Genomic DNA, 23,459 nt, shown 5'->3' with positions numbered 1-23,459 from the left:
CACGAGGCCAGCAGTCAATTTACTTCATTTTTTCAAATGCAAAATGACAAGAGCTAGAAAAACACAAACTTTAATTGTGTTTCACGAGGCCAGCAGTAAATATACGTCATTTATTCGAATGGAAAAATGACAAGAGTTAGAAGAAACATATCGTTTAATTGTGTTTCACGAGGCCAGCAGTCAATTTACTCAATTTATTCAAATGCAAAATGACAAGAGCTAGAAAAACACATGCTTTAATTGTGTATCACGAGGCCAGCAGTAAATATACTTCATTTATTCACCTGCACAATGACAAAAGATATTAAAAGCAATTCTTTAATTGTGTTTCACGGTGCCAGCAGTCAATTATACTTAATTTATTCATATGCAAAATAACAAGAGTTTAGCAGAAACTTATCGTTTAATTGTGTTTTATGTCGCGAGCAGTAAATATACTTCATTTATTTACATGCAAAATGACAAGAGCTAGAAAAAGCATATTCCGGTACGCGGTGACCCCAGCTTTATTTGATTATGTTTTCATGTTGTTATGTATTGTGTAATGCTGTTTTTGTATCGTGCAGTGCGGTTTTGGCCATTGATCACTTGCAATAAATAAAGGACCACATGCTAGTGTATAATGAGAGAGCAATACTGCAATAGTTTCAATGATATACAATATAATTGAAGGTCGCGGTGGTGTAATGGATTTGTTGTCCGCCTAGCGATCGGGAGTTCGTGGGTTCGATCCCTAGTCGGGGAGCGTTCTCATTATCTCCTCGATAGATACCAAGTTCTGATTCTTCCCAGGAAACGGACTCGAGAGTGTCTCAATAAGCCTTAGGATTTTGATGTAATCGAGCAAAAATAAATAGGCTTAAACTAGTTCAAACATTAACTTATGTAATTTATATCATTTGGCAAATGTATGAAGCCGTTTTACGATGGAAGTAATTTTTAATTACGCCTTTGAGAGCATACTCAAGACACAACAGTGATTCACTATAACAAAAATATATGCATAATTTATTTATAGAGCTTGAATTATACAAAAACAATACATAATACAAAAGGCTGTCACATACATGTAATGCTCGAGGAGTGGGCAAATGTATTCAGCCGTTTTACGATGGAAGTTATTAGTAAGCTTTAATTACGCCTTTGAGAGCAAAGTAAAAAAAGTATGTTTCGGTCGTCCTTAAGGTAATGACGTTATGCATTTTCGGTCATATTATGTACCGTAGTGATGTTACACATACTGGTACATGTAGTGGAATGTTGCAAAAATTTAATATGAAATTGTTCAAAATGATCTTACTTAAGTAAACTTAAACAAATTGCTTAATGTATTATTATTTATTCGGTTACAAATCATCCGATCATTATGTTTTACTACATTGCAATAAGTGAGCAAATACGTTTTTAAAGTTTAAAAGACATACTCATAAATACATACTCAAGACACAACAGTGATTCACTATAGCAAAAATATATGCATAATTTATTTATAGAGCTTGAATTATACAAAAACAATACATAATACAAAAGGCTGTCACATACAAGTAATGCTCGAGGAATGGGCTTTGTCACAGATATTGGCTATACAAGTTCAAAGTGGTTGGCATATGAAACATGTGTAAGGACTTTTTATCATCAAAATACAATAAAGCTACCTTTGCAATTCAGTAAAAACGTAAGTTTGTATAAATATTGCACAACACTTCATGGAGAAATAACTCATGAAAAAATTTATTGAACTTACAATATTTGCTTACATGTACATGTATTTCTTGATACTTAAGTTCCAATTCGGTATTAGCAACTTTATTTTCGTTTTAGTTCGCACATATTTTTAAACACTGCGTACCCACCTATTTTAATTGTATGTATACATGTATTTAACTCACGTTCATACAGTATCCTTTTATATTTGATATATGTGGCATAAAAAATCATCGATCTGTGAACACACTCCTTTAAATGTCATTAACAAATTTCAGACCCTCACTGCAACAACTAACTAAATCTACCACAATTTTCTAAAAATAATCATGCACAGTTCTTAAATTAATTTGAAATTAACACAAGAAAAGGCCAATAACCATACAAAACACCATTAACAAACAGTAATAGAAAATACATATGCAGAACTGCGGGAGAAACAAACACAATTTCCGATTTGTATTGTATTGTATTGCCCTGAAGAGGTAACACCTTCACACAGGCATCTTCTCCTTAACGCTAGTTCCTGTACAAAGAAAGAAGCAACAAGGGCTGTTTGTAAAACATGCATGCCCCCCTATATGGGATATAAGTTGTAGTAGCAGCCATTGTGTGAATACGTTTTTTGTCACTGTGAACAACGATGGTGGTGGGGGTTGTGGTGGTGGTGGCGGTGGTGGTTGCGGTGGTGGTGTTGGTGGCGGTGGTGGTTGTCGTGGTGGTGACGGTGGTGGTGGCGGTGGTGGTTGTGGTGGTCGTGGTGGTGGTGGATACAATGCATTACAAAAATGCAGTTAGCCTTATATTTGGTAAAATTTAAATATATTACAAGGGAGGCAAATGCTGTAACAAAAAAGAACATGCATAAACGGTAGTTGTTTCCCTTGTTTGGACCATGCTAAATCCTTAAAATGCCTATTTCCAGTAACTGTGACCTTCACCTGTGACCTTGACTTTTGACCTAGTGACCTCAAAATCAATAGGGGTCATCTGCGAGTCATGATCAATGTTCCTATGAAGTTTCATGATCCTAGGCCCAAGCGTTCTTGAGTTATCGTCTGACAACCACCTGGTGGACGGACCGACCGACAGAAATACCGACATACCGACATGAGCAAAGCAATATACCCCCTCTTCTTCAAAGGGGGGCATAAAAATACTATGATAACTACACAGAATGTTTACACATTTAATGTTTTAGAACATTTTTATTGTAAAAGAATATATTCTGTCATCATTGTTATTTGGTAAATTTGATGTTGATGTATCTCATTAACTGTGAATTCGAGAATTGGAATGCTTCTGTTTTTTAATTTTATTAGTATTCTGCTTTAACTATGTTGGGTCAGGCTCTTAATTTCTGTCAGCGGAATGAAATATCAGCATCTTCTTGCATCATGTACACTCAGTGACCCTGTGATAATCCTCCTTGCATCCTCCTAGCATCCTCCTCATATGATTATCCTCCTTGCATCCTCCTACTGTGATTATCCTCGTTGCATCCTCCTACTATAATTATCCTCCTTGCATTCTCATTCTGTGATTATACTCCTTGCATTCCCCTCTTGTGATTATCCTCCTTACATCCTCCTCCTGAGATTTTCCTCCTTGCATCCTCCTCATGTGATTATCCTCTTCCTGAGATTTCCTCCTTGCATCCTCCTGTGATTATCCTCCTTGCATTCCCCTCTTGTGATTATCCTCTTCCTGTGATTTCCTCCTTGCATCCTCCTGTGATTATCCTCCTTGCATTCCCCTCTTGTGATTATCCTCTTACTGTGATTTCCTCCTTGCATCCTCCTGTGATTATCCTCCTTGCATTTTAACACACAATACATGTATGATTACAATATGATGATTACAACAGACTTGCATTCACATAACAGCAGCCACAATTACCTTAGGCTGGTTGTAATGAAGTGCAAATCTGCTTATTGATCACTTCCACATTCACTGAAATTCAATCTGAACACACACAGAAGTGTTGTTTTTTATGCGGAGTGTGGTACATCATTTTAACAACTTCAGTATTATTAAAAGAAACATTGTAAATGTCTACTGTACAATGTTTTATACAAAATATACATGCTTTAGGCCTTAGGCTATGGGGAACAGTTTCCCATTCAGCCACTGGACCCTTTTGTTGTTGTCAATATTTGAGCCTGATTCAATAACAAACAAGAACATATAAATAAATTGATAATGTTTCTACTATTACATATGTTTGCTACATATTAGCTATTACATGTACCTACTTAATGAAAAGGTTTGTTTATGTCTATAACTGATGTTTTAGTTAAGAGTAAGGGTGTCAAGTTTACAGATTTTTCTAAACGTTTAAACGAAATGAAATAAACGAAACGTTACCGTTTAAACGGTATCCCTATGTCCGTTTTAAAATCATCACGCATCAGTGCCATCACTTCTTCAAACTGAAAGTAGTACTTATTTCCGGATATTATATTTAGTGCATATCCCATTCGCACATGATGTCATACTAAAACCAACTGTTCTCATAGTTGTCTAACCAATGGGTTACAATTTGTCTACTTACATGCCGTAATATTTTGACACGAATGTGAATTATTTACCAACATTCCTTAAACAAGAGTAAACCAGTTTTAAATTTTTTAACGTTCTATTTATACCACGATGTATATCAAAAGATGCATACTAAAATTTAAGTAAAATGTTCCTATACGGAGATTGTTCGCCATATCTCGAGAAATGAATATCGATGAATAAACGTCGTGAATATTTCCTCGGACCGACGCGCGTTGAATGTTCAAGAGGATTCGGGGCATTCTCATGCAACAAAAGCCGGGAATTTCATGATGATGAGCGTTAAATATTCAAGAGGTCTAGTCCGTACATGGTGTATTGTTATGCTTACGGTATTGTGAATAAGGGCCATCTGGCGCACAGGAGACAAATAGTTTTTAATACGAGTCTTTTTCAGCAGCAAGGGCCCTCTCTACACTTTGGGGATTGGGGCCGGGGCCCTTAGAGGGGGGAATTTTGTATCGTTTTGGGCGAAAATGGGAATTTTAGAAGATCTTTTCAACAACCATTGAGCACTTAAAATTGCGATATTTTAATATGATTTATAAAAATAAACAACTTATCAAAGTTAGTAGCACCATACCAGCAGGCAACATAGGTATAACATTAAAAAAAAAAATGGAGGGGGGATTTATAGCCGAAATAGGGGAAAAAAGTATACTTTTTTCATGGGGGAAGCCGCCGATATTCTGCAGTAAAAAATGCCAAACGAGGGCCCTGGCAGCTCTTAAAAAGCTTTGAAACGTCACAACGTAATGAACTAAAACGAATTTTATTGATATAGACTGGCATTTAAAGGTTAACTGTTTTTGTAAAGGTTTTTGAGCAAACCACTAAACGTGGCCGTTCAAACGTTTAAACGTGACACCCTTAGTTAAGAGTAGTAATGTTTTGATTAAATAAATAAGTGGCGATAACAAAAAAAGTAAATGATATATATGTTTCTTCTAACTCGTGTCATTTTTAATATGAATATATAAAGCATATTAAAGGCTGGTGACCTAAAATACAAATAAAGCATGTGTTTTTTCTTACTCTTGTCATTTTGCATGCGAATAAATGAAGTATATTGACTTTCCCTGGACCCAACCTGCCACCCCCATTTATCCCAGGGGTTCCAGATTGTTAAATGTACACCTATTGGGAATGGTTTGACTTTTCAACAAGGAATATTGATGAAAATACACAGTTTGAAAAAAGAACCTGTGTTAATGTATTATATAAACACAAAGTATAAAACGCACTATGTGCCTATTGACGAAAGATTGAGGAACACTGGACAAGACCATTTTCATCGAGAACACTCGAGTTGCCATGCCTGTTTATAATACCTATACGAGATTTTTTAACTGCATATTTTTGTCATTATTTGTTGTCGAAAAGACAAACCAAACACAATAGGTGTACATTTAACAATCTGGAAACCAAGGGGTAAGCTGGGGTGGGGGTATGGTCCTGGGGAAGGTTGGGTGGGGGAATTAATTATACTGCTGCTTTATCAGTGAATTATGCAATATTCTATCTTAATATCCGCAGTATTTTGATAAATTATTAATATTAATAGGATTTCGGTATATCTACACACCGATTTAAACACACGTAACGCACATGGTTAAACAAATCCTAGTCATTTTTCATATTAATAATGTATTTTGACTGCTGGTGACCTACCGGTACTTCTTTTGCCAAAGCCTTTGCTGCTGTAGCCAACAGCATACCTCGTATTTGTTTGTATTTCGTGGTCACGAAGGCTTTTTACGCATTCTTCATGTGACCCAAAAAGCACGGTCACATCCTCGGCCATTTTGTAGTGAAACAGTTTTCGGTAACTCGCAAGACAGAGAACGATTTGTGGTACACACATAACTCTTGTCATCTACCGTTCTAACTCTTTACAAATAGGGTCTACGATTGAAATATGTTCCCAAGTTATCTATAAATAAAGTTGTCGTCACTCTATGTTTTGTGCAAACTCCATTCTTGCACGGTTGAGTGCAGCCTGCGTTTTGCTGCGTTCTTGTGATATAGAAAATTGGCCGGGACTGTTAACAGATCAAAATGGCGGACAATATATTTTGTAGTAAGGATATTGTCCCGTAATCGTTCATAGTTCATGGACGACACATAGTTACTAACAATGTTCATTACTCTTAAATTACCAGTGTGTAGCCTATCATTCGATATCTCGTCATGCGCATAATGCCAAGATGACGAGTTTTGCATTAACTACCATTTTCTCGTGCCGCGCATGGGACCAGTCGGTCCCTCTCTATTTATTTTAATTTCTCTGCATAATATAGGATAAAATATTCAACAACACCACATATCAGTTTCTAGTCCAATTTAATGTCTAACATACTTAATATTTTCGGTTATACAAATACAGTCTGATAGCTACATGATCGTATCTTTCTCGATCCGTACACCTCCAAGTCTAAACGCTAACTCTACCGCGGAGTGCCCTCTCCTTCCAAACATCCCCATTTTGTCCCCAAATTAATTTGCATATTTTTCTTCATTACTCTTAAATTACCAGTGTGTAGCCTATCATTCGATATCTCGTCATGCGCATAATGCCAAGATGACGAGTTTTGCATTAACTACCATTTTCTCGTGCCGCGCATGGGACCAGTCGGTCCCTCTCTATTTATTTTAATTTCTCTGCATAATATAGGATAAAATATTCAACAACACCACATATCAGTTTCTAGTCCAATTTAATGTCTAACATACTTAATATTTTCGGTTATACAAATACAGTCTGATAGCTACATGATCGTATCTTTCTCGATCCGTACACCTCCAAGTCTAAACGCTAACTCTACCGCGGAGTGCCCTCTCCTTCCAAACATCCCCATTTTGTCCCCAAATTAATTTGCATATTTTTCCTTTAAACTTTTGATTGGTCCTCAGCTAGTATGGTTATTATTCATTGGTTGATTCGTCAGAATATTCTAGAAGGAACACTTTTTCATGTATTCACTTGCTTGGCGGATATACTAAAATTTAATCAATATATATTGGTACTAATCAATTTTTATTGATATAGAGTAATTCTGTTACTTTCGTCAGTACTATAACTTTTGTACCCCAGACAATAGGTGACCTTTTCATCTGTGCTGTTTATTGACCATGAGTGTTACTTATAATCTCGTATCTATATGCCGACTCTGGACTCAATGTGTTCTTATTTGAAATTTAATCAGGTCTGACTTTCCATGTTATTGATTCCAATTATACCCCACCCTGAGTGTGTTTGCTACTTTAAATAAATCTTAACCAGGTCTTAGTTTTGTAAATACCTCCCATTATTAATTGTTCAGACTTTATCTTAACATTGCATATATACATTATTTGAATATACATATTATCCTTTTTAATTTCTATCGTAAGAATAAAGTCATAAGAATAAACGATAAACGATATGTTTGCATACTCGCTACTGATATACTTGTCAATATTTCGTACATAAAGAAAACCCAAATATTTCACCCAATTTCTCATCATTATTTGACAATATTGACCTCATCTCAACAGTTCTTTACATTACTTAATTATATGCTTTAACGACTGCAATAACCAAGTAAGTGTAACGTCTCTTTTACACATTTTAGTAGTTTTATCAATTTAATGAACAATTATTTTTAAACAAGTCATACGTTTATGCAAAATGTATTGTAATTTGTATCTCAATTCTCATATTTTGCCATTCACCTCTTTACTTAATAATGTTATTACGTGTAATTTCAATTTGGATGAATTTAGAAATGTTAAACAATAACTACTGTTAATAATGTTGATCCATTATAATAACCGTAAGATAAACGTCTTTTTCCTATCCATTTATGCAGATATTTGTAACATATTATATTTAAAAAATGCCAAAATAAAGTTGACATATTTAAACCCATTTGAAAACTCAACTCGTTAGTAAACGAATACAATGACCGACCATAGTTATATTACAATTTGAAAGCACGAATGTCTTTTTGAATGCTTAATCGTGAATTCAAATAATTCAACGAGACGACATTAGCGTTATAGCCATTATATTAAAATGCCTTATGTTCTTTATTTCGACTCACCGCTTGAAGAGCCTCGTCATGCGAAAATGGGTCTATGCCTATCTTTTTAAGGTAGGCAATCTTAAGTTTATCTTATAAATGGAGGAACTATCAAGTTTATCTTGTTAAAGTATGCAATCTCAAGTTTATCTTATTAAGAAGACGCATTTTTATCCAATTGTCCTAAAACTTGGTCACAGTATTCTTTCTTATGAATAACCAGTCGAGTTCCAAATGAAAAATGTCCATATAAATGAAGTATTAATCTTTCATCAAAAGTATTATTCTTTATACCACCTTCTTATAATAGTTCATTTCCTTCTGGTCGCAGGAGATCGCCTAAGGCTAACGATCCTCTTCTTATAATGTATTCTTAAGGTCTCCAGAAATAAATATGCTCAGATCACGCAACTAATCAAATCAACATTAAGACGATCGTTTTGGAAACTACACCACTCAGTCGATAATTATACCCCCACAAACAAAGTTTAGGGGGTATATAGGAGTGAACTTGTCTGTCGGTCCGTATTAAGTGTCCGCTCAATAATTCAAGTAGTTTTCATCCGATCTTCACCAAACTTGGTCAGAAGTTGTATCTAGATGATCTTAAGGCCAAGTTCGAACATGGGCCTTGCCGGGTCAAAAATTAGGTCACGGGGTCACTAAGTACGTTTTAATCATTGAGAATGGTGTCCGCTCTCTAATTCAAGTACTTTTCATCCGATCTTCATCAAACTTGGTCAGAAGTTTTATCTAGATGATCTTAAGGCCAAGTTCGAACACGGGCCTTGCCGGGTCAAAAACTAGGTCACGGGGTCACTTAGTGCGTTTCAAACAATGAGCATGGTGTCCGCTCTCTAATTCAAGTACTTTTCATCTGATCTTCACCAAACTTGGTCAGATGTTGTATCTAGATGATGTCTAGGTCAAGTTCGAATATGGGTCATGCCGGGTCAAAAACTAGGTCACGGGGTCACTTAGTGCGTTTTAAACATTAAGCATGGTGTCTGCTCTCTAATTGAAGTTGTTTTCATCCAATCTTCACCGACTTGGCCAGATGTTGTATCTAGATGATGTCTAGGTCAAGTTCGATTATGGGTCATGCCGGTTCAAAAAATTGGTCACGGGGTCACTTAGTGCGTTTTAAACATTGAGCATGTTATCCGCTCTCTAATTGAAGTTGTTTTCATCAAATCTTCACCAAACTTGGTCAGAAGTTGTATCTAGATAATGTCTAGGTCAAGTTCGAATATGGGTCACGCCGGGTCAAAAACTAGGTCACGGGGTCACTTAGTGCGTTTTAAACATTGAGCATGTTGTCCGCTCTTAAACTCAAGTAGTTTTCATCCGAGCTTCACCAAACTTGGTCAGAAGTTGTATCTAGATGATGGCTAGGACAAGTTCGAACACGGGTCATGGCAGGTAAAAAATTAGGTCACGGGGTCACCTAGTGCGTTTTAAACATTGTGCATGGTGTCCGCTGTTTTTTTGTGAACACAACATGCAAAATATTCTGTGTCAATGCGGCGGTGGGGGTATTCGTCACGTCTGTGACAGCTTTAGTTACACAGAAGGCCACCAAATAAAGGCTCGTCAGAATGATCATACGATATTGTTTGTTAAATACATTGTTTTTCAAAGTTACATTGGAAAAAGTTGTATAACTAGATACTTAGATTGAGACAATGTAATACATTTTCAACGCATAAGCTAATAGTATACCTATTCAGAGTTTTTTTTTTTACTAAGAAAGTGACGCCGATATTCGGCGTCTTCCCCTACCAGAATTTGTCCCCTAGGCTAAAAATACCATTTCCCCTCCAAAAATATAATTTTTCACCAAAATATAATATTTTATCCTCAAAGAAATGTTGTTTTTTTCTTTTGGGAAGTCGACACTTATCCAATTTGTACCATGTACAACGATCTCTCTCTGTCTCTCTCTCCCGACGAACACTCAAATCTGGGAATCCCAGTGATTCTATATATAGCTCTTAAATTACGTCATGGAAACCGTGCAACTAATCGTATTAATCATGTGACTATTTTACTGGATTCCGGTCTTGCGCGAGAAGGGTGTTTCGTCAATTAATTACCGGAAACCAGTGGAATTTTCACCCGGGTTATGTGAAAGCCAAGATATAAAAGTTAAAACAGAAAAAAAGTCTCACAATTGGCGTTCATACACGAACAAAATTAAACGTTCGGACTCGGAAAATATTAATTGCGTTGACGCATTTTTTAAGAATGAATCATCAAAAACCGTTGAAACCCAGCAGGATTCGGAAGTACATGTAATCAACATCGCTTAATACTTTCTGATTATTGTGAAAGTGAAAGTAGACAATCGGCAGCTGCCGCACCTTTCCCTTCCAATACTGTAGCAGATCTAGATCGTCAACCCATTCATCATGAAATTGAAATCACAATATTAACATCGTTCCCCGGCCCCAGTTGAAAACATTTCCCATTATTAGATCTACCCCTGCAACTTTATTTAGGACTTTGACTTTAATATCATACTTGTTCATGTGTTCATGAACAAAAAGGTCAGAGACATGCCTCTTTTTCTAAAAAAAACCCTGAAGTCTGCAGGCGAGTTATAGACATTGAAATGAACAGTTTTTATTTTTTTCCCAAATATGTCTCTTTCGCGCTCGATTTTCCCCTTTTTACCAGCGTCCAGCGTCTTCCCCTTTTTCTAAAAAAAACCTCTGCTATTTATTGTTATTATTTTGTTTTTAAATAACAACAATAATAATAATAATAATGATGATGATAATAATAGTAATACTACTACTACTAATAATAATAATCATCATCAAAGTCAACAGCATTTTTATAAATTCTATTAAGAATCTTAAAGTTTGAAAAAAAAATCATTAACTTAAATGTTTGGTTTGTAATAAAAAAAAATCCGGATGACAAACTCTAGTAAAATAAATACTTTTCTTCATGTGTAAACCCGGATCAAATGATTAAACGAAACCGGTACTTATTTAACAGTTACCAATAACATACATGTACAATGTTTTAAACGAAAAAGTATGTTAGTGTAATAATTATGCGTTTGTAAATGACACTTTACATATACGGTCTGTGACGGACATAACGGCAATTTCATAACAGTATGAGAACAAAACAAAGTGTAATTTCGTCTTCGTGTTTATAAAAGAATATTTTTTTCCCATTAAATACAATCTCTGACATGTGATTTTTCAAACCACTAAAAAAATCTAAGTATGGAACAGCTTCATGATTGTGAACAAATATTAATGAAAAAGTTCATTTAACATTGCAAAAATAATATCGTTGAAGTTGTTCAAACCGCAGCATACTTGTGTCTATTTTGTAAAACGATAGATCAAATTTCGTAGCATTGTATTTGTTCAAAGGAGTAAACAAGGCATGACCAAAACGGCTCTACGAGTATGAATAAGCTAGGAGAATACACACATGCCTATTATATTTACTGGCATACGGTTGTTTTCGCTAGAGCTCAATTGGAAGTGTGTCACCGTAATTTGCAAGAAAGTTAACATTTTAAATATTCATCTTAATTTAATGCTATTAAATTAACATACATATATTGGGAGTGAAAATGTTGTATAACTGTATTTATGAATATAAGTGTATGGGTTATGTATGTGTAATTAGAGATATGTATCAGCAAGTATTAACGGAACGGTAAACTCAACACCGGTGTTGGTACAACCCATACTGATCTTTAGCTGTATTTTTTTTCATGAATGTTCACGGTTCATTTTCCTGTCTATTTGAAATCATACATGGGAACTATCGATCACTTTCTTATCGATATATTACATAATTACCACCAATATCTGAGTTCGGGTTCTTCGATCATAGAATACTTTTCATAAAAGAACTCGGTCCATGTAATAAGTATACTTTTTTACGAATAGTGAAAAAAATGTTTCATTATATTGACATTTTCCTTTGTTATTATATTTGTCGTTTCTGTTTATTGTCGCGAATTGGTCCTTTGACAAAAACAGCTGACCGATCAGCCAAATGACAAGTGCTAAAAAACATTGTAAAATCGTAAGTTACATGTATGTGTCTATTAGTTTTATGAGCATACACATAGTACATATTCTGTCCCACGCAACGTGTGTACTTGTATTATGGCGAATACACGTTTGGAAACGATCCTTAATGTCGTTACACAAATATACATGTATGTTGATTGTTGTCAGCTGCTTTCAGATTCTTACTGGATTTGTTTACGTAGTTTATATTCGGCCTAAATAAGTTTACTTAAGAATAGAACCATATGTTTACTACCATCATAGTATGTCATATTTGGAATGAAACTGTCACCGATTCAGCTTCCAAGTAAGCTTTAATTTACTCAAAATTAACAATGTGGTAGACGGGGTGCTCTAAAGAGGGTGCTAAAGAAACTTTCATTATACTGGGGTTTATAAGCGATTATATTATATTACAAGATAAGTATTGATGCAAAGCATCAATGGGCGTCGGGAATTTCCGTGTAAAAGGCACTCAAAGAAGTTACATGGAACGATTTTTTTCTACTGTAAATATTAATACATTGGCCGATTATTTAAAAAAATATAGAAAAAGATACTGGTATAACCATTATCTATAATTTTGTGTTGTAACCCCCAAATATTTCATAGTTCATTTTATTTACATTGGTTTCCTTTGGTTTCTGGCATCCGTGTGCAGTTTTCATTAATGGAACAGAACTGTGTAGGTTTAAAAAAATCTCCTTCATCTTGTAAGTGTTATTGCATAATTATTTTTCTCAACTTCAAGGGGAGATGATTTCGAACGTATTCTTACGTTGCTAATTTACGATAGTGGTTGAGTACTCATTGATATGAAAACACTGTAAAAGTTAAAAAAAATAAAAATAAAAACTGTAAATTGCATAAAGAAGCTGCATTTCACAATACTTTGAAATTCAGTAAAAGATCATAATAGATTTATTGCTTCGATATTCATCATTTTCAATAGAGTTAGAGTACAAACACTTAACAAGTTTGGAAAGATTCAGACGAAAGTTGTGAAATCTTTTAAACAAGTGGAAATTGTTCATTTTGTCAAATTTAATAGAAAATTCTGGACTTATTGTCCTGGTGTTTCTCATTTTAAATGAGGTAAAAATGCTCATTGATATGAAGACACTGTAAGTTTGGAAATAATCTGATGAAAAATGTTGACATAACTACCTAACCAAGCAGTTTTTCACTTTTATTTTTAAATTCAAAGAGACATAATTCTGGACTAATGGTCCGATATTGCTCATATAGAGTTTGAGTTGGGTCCTCATTGATAAAAAAAACCTGTGCAAGTTTGGGAACAATCGGATGAAAATTTTGGACTTTTAACAACGATTTCAAAATTTCTCAACTTCTAAGAAAGATAACTATGGACGTAATGGTCGGATAATGCTAAAGGGCCCATACCACCTGGATAGTAATACGTGTCGCACTTTGCGCTCTATATGTGGTTCTTAAAAAAAACTCCGATGAGTGCTTGACTCTAGGGAAACGGGTTGTTGAAACACAGCTCCTCCTTGATAAGCGGCTGCTTCCTTTATCGCAACTCATTGTTACAATCAATAATACGCTCTATGTGGTAGGGATAGTACTTAGGGCCTATGATAGACAACCATAAAAATACATGGATAATAGATGTGTTGTTTGCATTCATTTGTTAATATAAAACACGTGTATTTTTTTATAAGATATTTAAATGATGTAAGAAATTTTAATTAACGTTTTCACCACGCGGCATCCATTTATTTTAATAAAAATGTCAAATTGTAGTAAAATGGATTTTAAAATGTCTACATAAAATAAAGCTTTATTATATTTATTAACCTGACTGAAAAAAAAATGTCAGCCGCCGAACTGTTCCATTAGTGCCGAATCCCGGGATTGAACCGGGGGCCTTTAGATGATTGTTGCGTAAACAACTTCAGTCTTACGCTCTCCCAACTGAGCTATTTCGGCTGACATCATTTATGAACTGCTATTTGGTGAGGGTGTGTATAGCGATCGTTATTATATGTATATTAATAAACTCATACATTGTAGGTTTTCGTACTACTACGCCTTCCAATAAACTTGCTTGCGCGATAGGTCGTCAAAATTTCGTACTACATTGATTCTCCACTACATAAGCAATTTAGAAAAAAACACAAAATAAATATATTTTGATTATGTTTTGTTTTTATACAAAACCAGAAAGTTTCACGTATTTGCCCAGTCCCTGTGATCAGTTGTGGATCAGTTATTAATTAAAACAATTAGCTTTGCATTATTGGCAATAAATGTTGTAATAAATGTAAAAGGCACAAATGCAGTACTTATTTACACTAATTTACACAAAAAATCACCACTTTGCAAGATATTCTTAAAACAAAAATATATACATTGATCCGTTAAATAACTTCTCCTCCCATAAGCGAAAAAAATGCATTACATCCTAGTCGCCGCTCTCCAGAGCGAAGCCAATAATATCATTAGTTTTTAGGGGTAAGTGGTTGCATATGCTCGCATTTTGTGACTTGCCTCGTTGTTTTAAAGGAATAGGACGCGAGCTATCGATTAAGGGGAGAAAACTCAAAAATATTGTTTGAAAGTCTGTCGAAGATTTATTCGGGTGGACAAACGGGCTCGAAAAATTGCTTGATTATCGGCCGACTGTGAGTAAATGGCTTCACAGATTTTTGTGAAGTAAATTTGTTTTTAAAGGTTGTCCAATTGCCCATAAGAGGACAGAGGGATGCTTTGGATTAAAGCTATTTTTGAATTTGTTGCGGCCCGCGAAGACAGGTCTATGATAAATTCTAGTTAATGACATTGTTATGATTCCAATATCAGAGGGTGGGGATTTTGTCATGGGCTTTTGTCAATGTTTCTCTCATTAAACATGTTTTTATATATTTATTTGAATATATTGGGCTCCCGGGCCCATAGACTATCCAGGGTAGTACGTTAATTCTCCCCTGTGTTTTAAAGTTGAATGTTTTCCCATTCAATACGGAAGTTTATTATCACACTTGTTCAAAAACTTTGTAATTACGGATTTTAGTATTTTTCCGTTCCGCCGATAAAAAGGAAATTGGCAAGAGGCATATACTGTTCTCCTTATCATGTATTAAACTGAAACAAATGTACAGGTCCTTAAGTACAAACTTAATATGCGCCATACTGTATTTTTTATGTCCCCCACTATAGTAGTGGGGGACATATTGTTTTTGCCCTGTCTGTTGGTGTGTTGGTCCGTACGTTGGTCTGTTGGTCTGAACGTTGGTCTGTTTGCGCCAACGTTAACATTTTGCAATAACTTTTGCTATATTGAAGATAGCAACTTCATATTTGGCAAGCATGTGTATCTCATGAAACTGCACATTTTGAGTGGTGAAAGGTCAAGGTCAAGGTCATCCTTCAAGGTCAGAGGTAAAATATATGTGGCCAAAATCGCTTATTTTATGAATACTTTTGCCAAATTAAAGATAGCAACTTGATATTTGGCATGCATGTGTATCTGATGGAGCTGCACATTTTGAGTGGTGAAAGGTCAAGGTTATCCTTCAAGGTCAGAGGTCAAATATATGTGGCCCAAATCGCTTATTTTATAAATACTTTTGCAATATTGAAGATAGCAACTTGATATTTGGCATGCATGTGCATCTCATGGAGCCGCACATTTTGAGTGGTGAAAGGTCAAGGTCATCCTTCAAGGTCAGAGGTCGAATATACATGTATGTGGCCAAAGTCGCTTATTTTATGAATACTTTTGCAATATTGAAGATAGCAACTTGATATTTGGCATGCATGTGTATCTCATGGAGCTGCACATTTTGAGTGGTGAAAGGTCAAGGTCAAGGTCATCCTTCACAAGGTCAAGGTCATCCTTCAAGGTCAAACATCATGTAGGGGGACATTGTGTTTCACAAACACATCTTGTAGTTTAAAAAATCGTGCCTAAGATACATGCAATGTGTTGCAAAAGTAGAAATACACGAACGTATTTTATTGGTAAGGTATCATATGAACGTCTCGCAATATTTAACACAACATATATTAAGAGTATTTCTGTATCACGCTGGGTATGCGGATACCTTGATAACAGATGGCACTTCGATACCAGATAGCAACAAAAGTTACGTGCGAGAGGTATGTTCATCAGTCTTTTTAGAAGTTATATCATAAAGATTAGTTTTTAAGACAAGGCGCATGGTCGAGTTTATAAGTGGTGTATCCTTATCTACAGCAAAGAAAAACATCACGGAAGAATGGTCGATTTTCCCCCAAAAATTGAAATTTGATTATTTCGGTCGGAAAACAGCATACACTGGATGAACAGTGAACATTTCAACAAAATAAAACTACTTAGAAATATTGCAAGAAAGTGTTTAATATTCCAGCATGTAGAGTAAGAGTAATCACTGTGATTCAAATACTGAAATTTTGATAGTATTCAATGAAATATAAACGAAGATAGAGAGATAGTTTTAATAGGTGGTATTCATGAAGTTGCGGATACTTTGATTCCTGATATAGGGCACTTCGGATAACAGAGACTTTCAACAAATTGGGCACTCTGATAACCGAGTTTTATCTTCAACCTGAAATGCATTTATGTATATTATGGCTATTCTTACCAAACATTTTAAATTATGAAGCAATTTGCATTGTCAAGCCCGACACATTGGGAAATCTATGCATAACGTAATTACATACACATGAAAAATATAACCAATGGCGTTGTTCGTTTTCAAAACTCAGGGCTTTTCATCCTTATATAACAGAGGCCGATATTCGGCTCCTTCCCAATTCTAAAAAGCCTTATTTTTTCCCAACTCTGGCTGAAAGACTTCCCAAAAAAAACGATTGAAATTCCCCTGAAAATCAAAAAAATAAACACAGCGGATAGTGTTTTGTAGCCAAGTTACTATTCGGTATAGTTTTACTGGTCTTGTAGATGATTGTAATTTCATTGAAAGCTTCCACGAGCGATAAACAAAGATGAAGGTTTATTTTGCGTAATTGTTGTCTGGTATCGATTTTTTCGCTACCAGTTCAGTTCAGGTATTTCCCCACTACCGCTAAGCCGAATTTTAATTGTATTTGTGTTCCAGTCTAGAACAGAATATTGCGTAGTACGGGTTTTATTGTCGGTTTTTGCACGAGGGCCGCAAGGGAGGTCACCAGTGTCATCGCTGAATTTTCAGTTTGAATGACAGAGTCTGTCATAACGAAAAAAGAGATAACTTTTAGTTTACTGTTCAAAAACTGCTGTTACCTGTTGAAAAGTTTATCTGTTTGAAAATATAGCTGGCCAATCTTTGAAAAGAACATTTCCAGGTCATTAATTCATAACAAAAATAAAGTTCAAACCATTATTGTGACTGTTTAAAATTGATTAAATGATTTACCTGTGATGAAATGCTTTAAAAGTTTTTTTCCCAAAATGGCCATTTATCGCGCTTAAATTTCCCAATTTGCAAGGCTAGGGCTTCTTCCCAATTTCCAGATGAAAAGCCCTGAAACTCTTATTACTATTAATTTATATAATTAATATTATAATTGCAAATTTTAATTAAAATTCAAATGCTTATTTTTGAAGTAATATATTTCAAGTGACGACCGAAAATAATTGCCTTAATAATTAACTTGTTTTTAAGTGGTAAATTGAGATTAAGGGAATTGGAAATACAATGGATCATGTGGATCAACACGACTGTGTTCAATTGAACTTATAGCAGGACTCTAGATAAAGCGACCAATACACCTCATAAAATGCTTTGTCATTGGTGCTCATTAGAATAGCTCTTCCCTTTACACTTCGCTTTCCCTTTTATTATCATATTCCAAAGGAATAAGAACATGTTTCGGTACTTCGTTTTTAATTTACGTTAGTACATACATTTTTATATATTGCCTGCTTACTATAGCAGTATTCCACAGCGAATTCTGCATTTCTGATTCACTAATAGAGTGTGTTATATCTGGTAATAAGTGTTGAGTTATCTGGAATCGAAGTGCCATTGTCTTTGAGATGATCCGTAAAAGAAGTGTCCATGAAAATTTGGCATCCGACTCTAAAAACATTTGAATTTCCTCAAATACGTTATTCAACTTAAATTTAACATGTTGTAATATGAATGGACATATTCATCTTTTATTTCGATTAGTTGGCACGTTCTTGATTTATTTCCAAGTATTTTAATTTTGTTGAAATACGTACTGATCATCGAATTCACGACAATTATCAATGAAATTTTTTCTCTTTTTAGCTCACCTGAGCGCAACGTGCTCATGGTGAGCTTTTGTGATCGCCTTTTTCCGTCGTGCGTCCATCGTCAACATTTGTCTTGTGAACACTATAGAGGCCACATTTATAGTCCGATCTTAATGAAACTCGGTCAGAACATTTGTCCCAATGGTACCTCGACCGTGTTCGAAACTGGGTCATGCTGGGTCAAAAACTAGGTCACTAGGTCAAAAAAAAAGAAAAACCTTGTGAACACTGTAGAAGTAACATTTGATGCCCAATCATCATGTTACTTTGTCAAAATGTTTGTCTTAATAATATGTTGGTTGAGTTAAAACTGGTTTCGGTCCATTGAAAAACATGATTAATAATTGTTACATGGATTATTGTCATTATTTTATCTAGCTTGTTGGCATACTGATTGATGGAATAATGTGATTATGATCTGAAATAAAATGTTTGACACACAATAAGTATTAAGGAATATGTACATGAATCATATACAAATATGTGTAAAATATATATGTGTTACATATATTTTAATAGAAAATATCATTATATAAACAGAAGAGGTATGCTTTGAATGATTACAATCTTTTTTTATTAAAGAATGTTAAGATAAGTTGTTTTCTTAAAAAGTTTGCATTTTGTTAGAAAGGTAATATAGAAACAATTATTTAACAATAAATGTGTTTGTCAGAAACACTATGAGTATGTCCCCTTATGCGACACTTTGCCTTTTTTTGACCTTTGACCTTCAAGGATGACCTTGACCTTCCACCACTCAAAATGTGCAGCTCCTTGAAATACACATGCATGCCAAACATGAAGTTGCTATCTTCAATATTGCAAACGTTATGGCAAATGTTAAAGTTTGACCAAACAGACCAACATACCAACAGACAGGGCAAAGACCAACATACCAACAGACCAACAGACAGGGCAAAAACAATATGTCCCCACTATAGTGGTAGGGGACGTAAACAAGTTTTTTACTCATATATTTTAAAGAAGTTAAATTTATCCGTAACGCCCCGCTAGCTTATTTCAAACAATGTGTCATGAGACTCAGGGGATATAGAGGATTAAAAAATAAGGTCTACAAAATTCCCCCCGGGGGGAGGGGGGTAGCAAAAGCGTTCTTGGCTCACGGCCTATTAATAACATAAACGCATGCTAAATAAATTTGTATTTCAAATAATGATACAAACAAACTTTCAAAATCGTAGTTCAAGAAATAGCACTATAGATGTATATAATGTTAGTTTTTCTTTAGAATTTCGTTTTTGTGCTATTTCTGTTTCTTAAAAAGTTTGTTAAATGTCCCTTGTTTTGATGACCGTGTCACAATTAGCTCTAGATTAGACGAGAGTACAGTCCAACCTGTCAATAAAGACCACTTAAGGGATTTGGTCGTTGTGGTCTTTGTTCACAGGTGGTCTTTATTCGCAGGGTCGATCGAAACTTTGCAAAATATGCTAGTAGTTTTTTAACAGGTACCTTATCTATGTATTTGCTCTTTTGTTTAAATGTTTGAATACTTATGCATGTGTAATGAAATAAAGGATTGAAAACACAGTTTTGTTTTACATTTGTATATTTATTACATGTTGTATTTCTATTCCCTTATGTTTTAATTATTTATTTAATTTATCATATACTGTATAAATAACTATTGACATACATGTATACGTACATGTACATGTAATTCTATAAAGAACAAAGTACAAAATACACATAACATAGCAACCATTTATATATGAATCACTACTACACAACCAGTAAAGTTGACAATAATGGACAATCCGACTCACGCTTAGGGCGTTTACTTTCACCGTTTACGTTCTCCTCGAATTCGTCCATAATCTCATGTTTACGCTTTAAAATGCTCTGAATTTGAGTTTTTCCTACACCAAGATCACTAGCCACTCGTCTACAACTGTGTCCTTCACCTAACAAACTAATAACCTTAACGCGTTCTTCCAACGTCAAGAACTTACGCTTGGAAGCCATGATGGTTAACTTGAACTGACAATTTACTTTTCTATGAACTTCTTATTACGGAGAAATTTAAGAAGAGAATGACTATCAAAACGTTTGTCTTTAATAGGCATCGTAAATGATATGAAACCGTTAATTTCCTTAATGAGTTTATGAAAGCCTCAAATTTGTCCTTCATATTTTCGGCAAATAGTACATTAATCGCGAGTCACTTAAATACAAAGGCAAATTTTTACACTTTTGACAAACTGTCAAATGCATAAAAGAAGCAGGCGACTACCAATTAGCAATGCATGTTAAATAAACAAACAACTGCTACCGAGTGCAATAAACTGTCACTTGCCAATATCTCCATAGCGACCAACGAGTCCACTGGTAAGTTGTGTATCACGTGACTACGCAGCGTCCTGGTGGCCATTTTGTTTTTTGAAAGTTGCGAAATCGTTGATTTTTATGATTGCAGTGGTCGTTGTAAGCTATCAAAATGGAGATTTGGGATTGTAAAAGGGTGGTCGTTGGTCTTTGTTCACAGGTGGGCTTTATTCGCAGGTTCAATATATAGTGAAATCGTTCGGGAGGAAAACGATGTGGTCGTTATTGACTGTTGGTCGCTATTAACAGGCGGTCGCTCGGGCAGGTTGGACTGTATATTGCTGGACCGATTGTTAAACATGGTCACGTGGAAACAAGAGATTTCTAACGTCATTTTATTGGAAATCTAATGAACACCTCAACGCTCGCTAATTTAAATGAAGGTCTTTGTTCAATCATAGTTTCTGCTACCGAATAGTTCCGAATATTTTATTTCTTGCATATCTGTTTCAGCCATGGAACCGGAGCTCAAGCATTCATTAGACTTCTATTTGTTTTGGAAAGGTACTGTTCTCTAAATAAGAACAATGGCGAGCCTAGAAGATGTTTTCTTGGAGCAGGAAATGACAAACTGGTTGAAAGCATGGCTGGCATTAAATATAACAAAGACCGGCCTACACAATTTTGTTGACACGGAAGTACAACAATTTCAGTTGAGTATTTTACAATCCGTTACAAAGACTTCAGGACTTTCACCAAACACAACATGCACAATATGCTGTACAGCGAACCTTCTGAAATGCCCCACAGACAAATTGTGTAACAAAAGAAATCACAGCGGAGTTTGCAAGTTTCATGACACAACCAGCAAACTATGGCGACAATGTCCAACCCAGATATGCGATAAAGTGCGTAACGAAATAGTAAACGCACATAGATTTAAAGGCCCTAGATGTAACGGTCCTTCTTGGAATAACACCTCAGCGGAACAATGGGCGAGTAATCATTGGGAAGTAGGGAAATGTTATATGCCTCCAGATGGGTATATTAAAGTGCGTTCTTTTGAAAAAACAGATTTCAACGGCGTCATCAGTATCATGTTGAATTGTACAATCTTTGATAGCAAGTTATCGTTCAGCATAGCACCTCAGCTCAGTTCTCCTTGTCTGTTGACAAAGGTAAATGAGCATCGTGTACTTAAATCTGATGTGTTTATTGTGCTTTGATTGTCACTATTCATGATCAGTGTCGCAATTATTGTACGTAAAATGTATGAGCGATTAATTTTGAAATCTGAATTAATATATGTGTTGTGTGGAAAATTTATTATTTACAAACGTAAAAAAGTATTGTGAACAGTTCACACAGTATTTACAGTTTACAATGTGCACACATAGTTAATATAACAGTACAGTTAATATGCTTTTGACAGGCTCGTGAAGTAGGGAAAGCTGTCCGCCATTCTCCTGATTGTAAAGTAACAAGCGCCGATCTCCAGGAGTATGTTTTAACACTGGTCACCTTACTCAGTGATTCAAAAGTCCTGATACATGACGTTCGTGCCCAAGATGCAGTCACAAAATTAAACCAGGTACCGCAATATTTTCTTGTAAAGAAGTAAAACATTAACTTAATATTAACTGCGTTGATAAAATTAACTTGATCATTGATGTTAAACCCTGTATAAATTGTAATATGCTACAAACCTATTTATATATCAAACAGTTAAATCTGCATGCAATGTTCAGATTAATTTTCATATATCATTTATACAATAATCGCATCAACATGTATAATTAAAAAAAAACACACCTTATCGATTCTCTCATGGCAATGTTGCCACTTACCGCTATGTCACCATCGCGTGGAGCTCAAAATAGAACTCTGGAAAACCAGTATTTATCGCAATGTGAAACGCACATTTGTCCGTAAGAGTCCGATGATGGAAATGTAGATCAATTGGTTTAAAAATATCTTTTAGCAAGAAGTATTTGCATTTTTTTTAGCTCACCTGATTGCCCAGGTGAGCTTTTGTGACTGGTCTTTGTCCGTCGTATGTCTGTCCGTCCGTCTGTCCGTCCGTTTACATTTGCTCTGAACACTCTAGAGGCCACATTTCTTGACCGATCTTCATGAAACTTGGTCAGAAGCTTTGTCCTGCTAAAATCTCGGTTGAGTTTGAAAGTGGGTCGTTCCGGGTCAAAAACTAGGTCACTAGGTCAAAAAAAGAAAAACCTTGTAAACATTGTAGAAGTCACATTTCATGCCCAATCTTCATGTAACTTTGTCAAAATGTTTGTCTTCATGATATCTTGGTTGAGTTCAAAAGTGGTTCCGGTCCGTTGAAAAACATGGCCGCCAGTGGGCGGGGCAGTTTTCCTTATATGGCTTTAGAGAAACCTTGTAAACACTGAGGTCACAATTTTTGCCCAATCATCATGAAAATTAGTAAAATAATTGATTTATTAATATCTCGGATGAGTTCGAAAATGGTCCAGATCGTTGAAAAAACATGGCTGCCAGTGGGCGGGGCATTTTTCT

The 23,459-nt window shown here is 35.2% G+C and overlaps 1 protein-coding gene across 1 annotated transcript in view; it reads left to right on the top strand.

Annotated features, from left to right (window-relative positions):
- The first annotated feature begins 7,782 nt into the window (after positions 1-7,782).
- LOC127846176 (uncharacterized) overlaps positions 7,783-23,459 on the top strand; it is a 30,742-nt gene continuing 15,065 nt past the window's right edge. The window contains exons 1-3 of the mRNA XM_052377353.1: positions 7,783-7,849; positions 21,432-22,096; positions 22,351-22,509. Of these exons, the coding sequence (XP_052233313.1) occupies positions 21,506-22,096; positions 22,351-22,509 (750 nt within the window). The 5' untranslated portion in view covers positions 7,783-7,849; positions 21,432-21,505. The remainder of the gene's footprint in view (positions 7,850-21,431; positions 22,097-22,350; positions 22,510-23,459) is intronic.

The sequence above is a fragment of the Dreissena polymorpha genome, chromosome 9 (assembly GCF_020536995.1).
Source record: "Dreissena polymorpha isolate Duluth1 chromosome 9, UMN_Dpol_1.0, whole genome shotgun sequence".
NCBI classification, from domain to species: Eukaryota; Metazoa; Mollusca; class Bivalvia; order Myida; family Dreissenidae; genus Dreissena; species Dreissena polymorpha.
Note: the sequence above shows the minus strand (reverse complement) of the source record. Positions and strands in the feature narration are given on the sequence as shown.